The following is a 7,321-nucleotide window of genomic DNA, read 5'->3' as shown; positions in this document are numbered from 1 at the left end:
ATACTTTTCAAAAACAATTACTTCCAGTAGGATGTGCGCAATAACCTATAACATTTTATAACTTCCAAACTCCCCTCCCTAAAGGTCATTGTAAAAGTCAACAGAGCCTCCTGTTGCTGTACTGAAAAAGAAAAGTTTACAGAGGCGGTGGACATGTCACACAAAGCACTTAAGAGCTTTTCAAAGGCCAACTCTGACATTGAGGAAATGAACTAAAACATGCAGGATTCTCAACAGGATGATCCACAAACTAAAAACAGCTATATTGGTTCTTTTGAGTGACACCATCTTGATATCACAACATACTCTTACCTGATGGTTTATTTCGGGGTACCAAGGCCACATTATGACTCCCAGTTTAACATAGACAAGTGTATGCTGATGCACTAGGGAAGACGACACAAAGCTTTGTCCCCATGCTGTAAGGCTTCTGTGCCAAAGTGGTCACATATGTGAATGTCAGAGAATCTTTCTTGAGAACCAAGAACAATCTTCAAAAACCAGTATGGGTTTTGTGCCAGCTGTGGTGGCTCGTGCCTATAATCCCAGTGACTTGGTAAGGCCAAGGCAGGAGAAATCCAAGTTCAAGGCCAGCTTCTGCAATTCAGCTAGACCTTTCCTCAAAATAAAAGTAAAAAAAATAACTGAGGATGTAGCTCAGTGGCAGAGCACCCCTGGATTCTATTCCCAGTACTGGGGGTGGGGGTGGAGAAATGAATGCAATGACTTTTAAAATTACATTTTTTTTTTTTTGGTGTACCAGGGATTGAACTCAGGGGCACTTGCCCACTGAGCCATATCCCCAGCCCTATTTTGTATTTGATTTAGAGACAGGGTCTCACTGAGTTGCTTAGTGCCTCACTTTTGCTAAGGCTACCTCAGCCTTCTGAGTCACTGGGATTACAGGTGTGCGTTACAGTGCCTGGCCATAATGGATTTTTAATGCCCAAGTAGGGGCTTGCTCCCATTAACAGATTGGAAGGTGCTCCAGGTCTGGAGGTGTGAGATGACCTGGTGAGGTGTGGGCACCATAAGCTGAGCTGGGAAGGGAAGAGGTGGGAGGGAGGTTGGATTTGCCACACTAGAAGGACCTTTGAGCCTAGGTTCAGGAGAAAACCTCTGAATCTGTGGGTGTGTGGAGCCAAGAGGTTTCCAGGCAGGCCTGTGGGCCATTCAAGAGATATGCTGTTTCACTTTCAGTTGCTTGGGAGAGTGTCAGTCATATCCTAGACCTGCTCAGCTCCCCAAAGTGCTGTCCCTGTGCCTAAGAATTTCATATCTCCAAATGGTCTACTTCATGGATGGGGAAACTGTCATCCAGGGAGGCAGGGGACTGAACTGGCATTCACTTGAGGAAACCATCTAACATTATCTGGAAAATTTAGGGATGTGCAAACTCTGAAACCACTGATTACCCTTGTGTGAGTTTGCATGTCAATGTGGACCATGCAGCATTACTCCCACCAGTAAGAACCAGAAACATCTCAAAATTGCCCCAGAATTACATCCCCAGATTTTTTTTTTTTTAGATAGGCTCTCACTAAGTTTCTGAGGCTGGCAATCCTTCTGAAACTTGCAATCCTTCTGCCTCTTGCAATTCTTCTGCCTCAGCCTCCTGAGTCACTGGAAATAAAGGTGTGTGCCACCACGCCCAGCTTCAAAATCTGTTAACAGCAGTCTGTGGATAAACAGATTGCACATTTACACCATAAAATACTATATAGCAATGACAAAGAACAGCTACCTTTACAAGTAAATATGAATTGTAATATACACAGAAGAGAAGGCATGAGCAAAAGTATAAAAGTACACCACACACCCCAACTGCCCTGCTTGTAGTCTGGGCTCTCTACTTGCTAGATGGGTGCTATTGAGAAAACCATTTAACTACTCTGAATCTCAGTTTCTTCATCTGTAAAATGGACATAATAGTGTGTATCCCACAGGCTGTTATGAGGATTTCAATGATTTAAAGTATTTCTCATATAAAGGGATCAGAACAGTTCCTGGTACATACATTAAGTGCTACATGAGTGTTATGACAAAATTAGAAGAGTCAGGGGTGTAGCTCAAAGATAGAGCATATGCTTAGTATGTGCAAGGCCCTAAGTTCAACCCTTAGCACCAAAATTTTAAAAAGTAAACAAAACAAAACACAAAGCACAATATCAAATGGGGAAAAAATTCTCCAAAGATTATATTCAAAAAGTTCAAAAACTCAGTGAGTATGGTGGTACACACCTTTGATTCCAGCTATTCAGGAGGCTGAGTCAGGAGAATTGCAAATTGGGGGCCAGCTGGGCAACTTAGTGAGATCCTGTCTCAAAAAGGGGGCGGGTACTGGAACCTACTTAAGTGCTAAAGCACCCCTGGGTTCATTCCCCAGTAATGGGGGAAAAACTATTTTTGAAGGGCCAGGGATGTAACTCAGTGGCAGAGTGCTTACCCAGCATGTGTGAGGCCTTGGGTTCAATGCCAAGCACTGGAAAACAAAGTTCAAAAACTAAACAAGATGTTGCTTCAGCATTTGTATGTGATACAAAGTTCCTTTTTGTGTGTGCAGTGATGGGATCGAATTTAGGATCTCGCGCATGCCCAGAAAGCACTCTACAACTGAGCTACACTCCCAGTCCCTCCTTCCTTTTAGAAGGGTTATGATACACACACAGACAGTAATCTGGGAGCTACAGGAGGCAGGGGTAAGTGATGGGAAAGTGAGTCAGGGGCTTGCTTATACATTATTAGTGATGTCCAGGGTAGAGATGGGGGTTTGGGATAGGGATGGGAATACAGGGGCTCACTATATAATTAAAAGGAAAAAATTGTAATGAAGTAACCCTTCATGACTAGGGGCCTTGAGACTCAACCCCAAGCTAACTGGGAGGTCTGGAGAGGAAGGAGGTCACCCTGCTGTGTGACTACGCCCCACAAAGCCAGCCCTGCACAGGTGCTCATATGGTTCAGCTCTTGCTGCGAACCAAAGGGAGGTAGGTGTGAGCCAGCCAGAGGCAGTTGGGCCTTAAGAGAGTAAGAAAGAAGGAGGAGGACCTGAACTGGTCAAAAAGATGGGTCTAGTCAGTCAAATGGAGGAGGGCCCAAGTCTGTCCAAGGAGGAGGAGACCAGGCCCATTGAGGGGCCCCTGGAGGACTTGTTTCCCTTGTGGTTTTTTTGCACTTCCTGTTCCCTTGCTCACTGCGGAAGTTCCTCTTCTTACTCTACACCCAGAGTCTAACAACCGGAGAGGACAAGGGCGAAAGTCACCATGAGTGGGGGTCCTATGGGAAGTAGGTCTGGGGGCCGAGGAGGACCAACAGCTCAGCAGAACATTCCTTCCACTCTCCTCCAAGATCATGAGAACCAGCGACTCTTCGAGATGCTTGGCCGAAAATGCTGGGTGAGTTGAATTCCTGGCCCTCCCTTCGTCCCTCCCTTCCCTCCTCTTCCTCTCTAGCTCCTCTTCCTCTCCCTCCTAAGTCCTTCTCTTCCACATCCTTTCTTGATGCTCCTTTTTCTTCCCATACTGCCCCTTCTCCTTTCCTTTTCCTCCATCTCATCTCCTAGGATCCACTCATCCATCCCAGGAAGATAACAATGTATGTCTACTTGCCTTCCCTCTGGCTATAGCTCTTCCTCTGGGCCCATGACAGCCATGGGCAAGAAAGGACCAGGCTTGGCTCCACAACCCTTTGACTACCCCTGAACAGACTCCACTGACCCCTACTCTCCCCTCCCAGACACTGGCCACCGCAGTTGTTCAGCTGTACCTGGCGCTGCCCCCTGGAGCTGAGCACTGGAACATGGAACACTGTGGGGCTGTGTGCTTCGTGAAGGATAACCCCCAGAAGTCCTACTTCATTCGCCTTTATGGCCTTCAGGTGACCCTGTGCCCCACTGGACATACAAGCCGGTTATTAATCCTCAAAACCAGATTTGTGTCCATAGCCTGAGCCCTCTGACAGATAATGAACCCCTGAGCCCCAGAACCAAAGAATATACAGATACTAAACTCAGTTTTCCAGGGATGCTTTGCTACTGAGCTACATTCCCACCCATTTTTATTTTATTTTGAGACAGGGTCTTGCTAAGTTGCCCAGTCTGGCCTTCAGCTTGTGATCCTCCTGCCTCAGTCTCCCAAATTGCTGGGATTACAGGCATGTGCCACTCAGATTTGCCTTTCTAAATCTGGGATTATTGACCCCAAGGTCTTCATATCAAAATCTCTAAGCCCAAATATATCATACACTCCCTAAGCCTAATCTGTTCCACAAATTCCCCCCCCAAAATGAGCACTGTATTTTTACCTGAAACTTGTTCTGAATTCAATATTCTGAATTTTCCTAGGCCTAGAGTTCTAAGTTCTTAACTCAAGCCCTCAATCTCACATCTAGGGCCCTGAACCCCCAATCTAAATTTCTCACAGCAGTGTTTGATTCTCAGCAGTGTCTGAGTCTCTGAATTCCAACCCTTCATATCTGATACCTAGAACTCCAACTCTCTGATCCTGAGCTAAAAATTTCCAAGTCAGAGACCAAGGCCCCAAATCAGGACACCATATTCTCTGGCTAGATAACCAAGGCCTGACACCCAGAATTGCCTCAGTACTAGCCTGACTCCCACCCTGCTCCTCTCCAGGCTGGCCGGCTGCTCTGGGAACAGGAACTGTACTCGCAGCTGGTCTACTTCACTCCCACCCCCTTCTTTCACACATTTGCTGGAGATGTAAGTGGCCAATTGATCCTTGGGCATCATTTGGGGTGTGGGGAGAAGATGGGAAAGGTGTGGGGGCCTGAAAGGCTACTGACCCCAAGACATGCGCAGGACTGCCAAGTGGGGCTGAACTTTGCAGACGAGGGTGAGGCCCTGGCCTTCCAGGCCCTGGTGCAGGAGAAGATACAAAAAAGGAGTCAGAGGCAAAGTGGAGGTGAGGAGGTCTTAGGGTAGGACAGAAATTGGGAAGAGGTGATTGCACAGGTGGGGATCTAGAAACACCTTTCTCATGATTCTGACTTCCAATCCACCTGTCTAGCTGCAGACAGACGCCAGCTACCCACACCACCAGCACCAGCTAATGAAGGTGAGTCCTTTAGTGCAAGTAGGGGTAATAAGGGCTATCCCAGGAACCTGTGGCAAGGTTGTGACAGTTCTCAACTCATTCAATCTTTCCAGAGAGAAGAGGAGGTCTCCCACCCCTGCCCCCACATCCTGGTGGAGACCAAGGTGGTAAGTGATAATGATTCTTTTCTGTGTTTCTGGATGGATGGGTGAGTAGGGAGTACATAGATGGAGGAGAGTTGGCTGGGTACATAAATGTATAAAGAGGTGAGTGGATGGATGGATATATGGATGGATAAGCAGATGAATGGTTGTATGGATTGGTGGCAGACAGATGGCTAAGTAGGGGAAGATGGGAGGTTGCAATATAAATAAATGTATGGATATATTAGTTGGGTTGAATCTCTGAATGTATGAATGGTTTTCTTGATCCAGCCACTTCTCCATAGACCCTACTTAGATCTATCACCCTCTCCTTTTATGATCATCTAACATACATTGTGGGGGCCTGGAAGGCTACTGACCCCAAGACATGTGCAGAACTGCCAAGTGGGGCTGAACAGTCTTCCCATTTCTTGTCCCTATGCTTTGGCTGGTAGGTAGGTTGGTCAATGGTCCATTTACCCTATTTTTCCACACAGGTCCACCAGCTGGCCCACTGTCTCTGGGGCTGGTAACAGTGGACATCCAGAACCCTGATATCACAAATTCACGCTATCGTGGACTCCCAGCACCTGGCCCTGGCCCAGCTGATAAGAAACGCTCAGGGAAGAAGAAGATAAGCAAGGCTGATATTGGTGCACCCAGTGGATTCAAGTGAGATCCTCTGTCACAGGGGCCCACAGATCCCTGGGTGTGGAGAGCATATAAATAGATGGACAGCTGAGAGGATGGTAGGATGGGCTGGATATGTGAATGGACAGATGAAAGAAAGAAAGAAAGAAAGAAAGAAAGAAAGAAAGAAAGAAAGAAAGAAAGAAAGAAAGGAAGGAAGGAAGGAAGGAAGGAAGGAAGGAAGGAAGGGGGAGGGAGGAAAGCAGAGAGGGAGGGAGGGAGAGAGGGATGATTAGATGGATACGTAGAAGGGTTGATGTGAAATGGGTAGATGGATGGATGGATACATGAGTATATAGACAGATTGATATGTAGGCTGACTGGTTCACAGACAAGGTGGATGCAGATCAGTAGGCAGACAGATATATAGACAAATGGACAGTTCAATGGATAAGTGAATAGAAGTAAATGGTTGAATGGGTAGAAAAATGACTATATGGGAGGAAATATAGGCACATGTTTAGGTGGACAGTGTATGTGAAAACAGGTTGGTGGACAAATGGGTAAACAAACATTTGAGCAGATGGATGGGGGGACAGATATATGAACAGGTCAGTAGCCTGATGAATGTGAATGAATAGGTGGATATGTAAATGGGTAGATGGATGGTAGAAAGAGGGATAGATGGACAAACTGGCACCACAAACTATGTACACTTTAATTCCCTAACTCCTACTCATACTCATTTAGACTCATTTACTCATTCTGTCCCCTCCACGTCCCTCTGGGAAGGAGAGGGTAAGAGGGCTTCACAACTAGGAAGGTAGGGCAGCAAGGCTTCACTGGAGTCTTCTCACCTCCTCTAGACATGTCAGCCATGTGGGCTGGGACCCCCAGAATGGATTCGACGTGAGTAATTCCAAAGTCCCCTGCTCCACACTCAATTTCCACCTACCCTTCCAGGGACCACTGCTCAGACCCCACCCCTAGAGCCTGCCCTGCCCTCTCCACGTCCCTCTTGGATCCCTCCCTGGGATGGACTCAATGCTAATCTGTGCTCTATTCCTCCTCACCTTCTTCATCCACCCGGCTCCGGCCTTTTTCCATCTGGGCAGGTGAACAACCTAGATCCAGATCTACGGAGCCTGTTCTCCAAGGCAGGAATCAGCGAGGCCCAGCTCACTGATGCAGAGACCTCCAAACTTATTTATGACTTCATTGAGGACCAGGGTGGGCTGGAGGCTGTGCGGCAGGAGATGAGACGTCAGGGTGAGCCCTGTTTATCTATACATCCCTTCTTCTCCAGCCTTGACAGTTGATACCTCTGAAATACACTGAAGTTACTCCATTATGATGGAAATCTCTATGCTGCATGAACGGGGAGTTGATTTCTTCAGGTACCCATTTTACAGATGAGCAAAACTGAAGTTCAGAAGAAAATGATAATAATCACAGTTATGCGTTATTTTCTGCCCACAGAACCGCTTCTACCAC

The 7,321-nt window shown here is 46.9% G+C and overlaps 1 protein-coding gene across 1 annotated transcript in view; it reads left to right on the top strand.

The window, feature by feature from the left end:
- The first annotated feature begins 2,681 nt into the window (after window positions 1–2,681).
- Window positions 2,682–7,321, top strand: part of Was (WASP actin nucleation promoting factor) — a 9,638-nt gene continuing 4,998 nt past the window's right edge. The window contains exons 1-11 of the mRNA XM_048796621.1: window positions 2,682–2,699; window positions 3,227–3,395; window positions 3,736–3,876; window positions 4,634–4,720; window positions 4,820–4,922; window positions 5,028–5,075; window positions 5,168–5,221; window positions 5,695–5,869; window positions 6,694–6,736; window positions 6,943–7,096; window positions 7,307–7,315. Coding sequence (XP_048652578.1) covers window positions 3,264–3,395; window positions 3,736–3,876; window positions 4,634–4,720; window positions 4,820–4,922; window positions 5,028–5,075; window positions 5,168–5,221; window positions 5,695–5,869; window positions 6,694–6,736; window positions 6,943–7,096; window positions 7,307–7,315 — 946 coding nt within the window. The 5' untranslated portion in view covers window positions 2,682–2,699; window positions 3,227–3,263. The remainder of the gene's footprint in view (window positions 2,700–3,226; window positions 3,396–3,735; window positions 3,877–4,633; window positions 4,721–4,819; window positions 4,923–5,027; window positions 5,076–5,167; window positions 5,222–5,694; window positions 5,870–6,693; window positions 6,737–6,942; window positions 7,097–7,306; window positions 7,316–7,321) is intronic.

This window comes from Marmota marmota, unplaced genomic scaffold, assembly GCF_001458135.2.
Source record: "Marmota marmota marmota unplaced genomic scaffold, marMar, whole genome shotgun sequence".
In the NCBI taxonomy this organism is placed as follows: Eukaryota; Metazoa; Chordata; class Mammalia; order Rodentia; family Sciuridae; genus Marmota; species Marmota marmota.
Note: the sequence above shows the minus strand (reverse complement) of the source record. Positions and strands in the feature narration are given on the sequence as shown.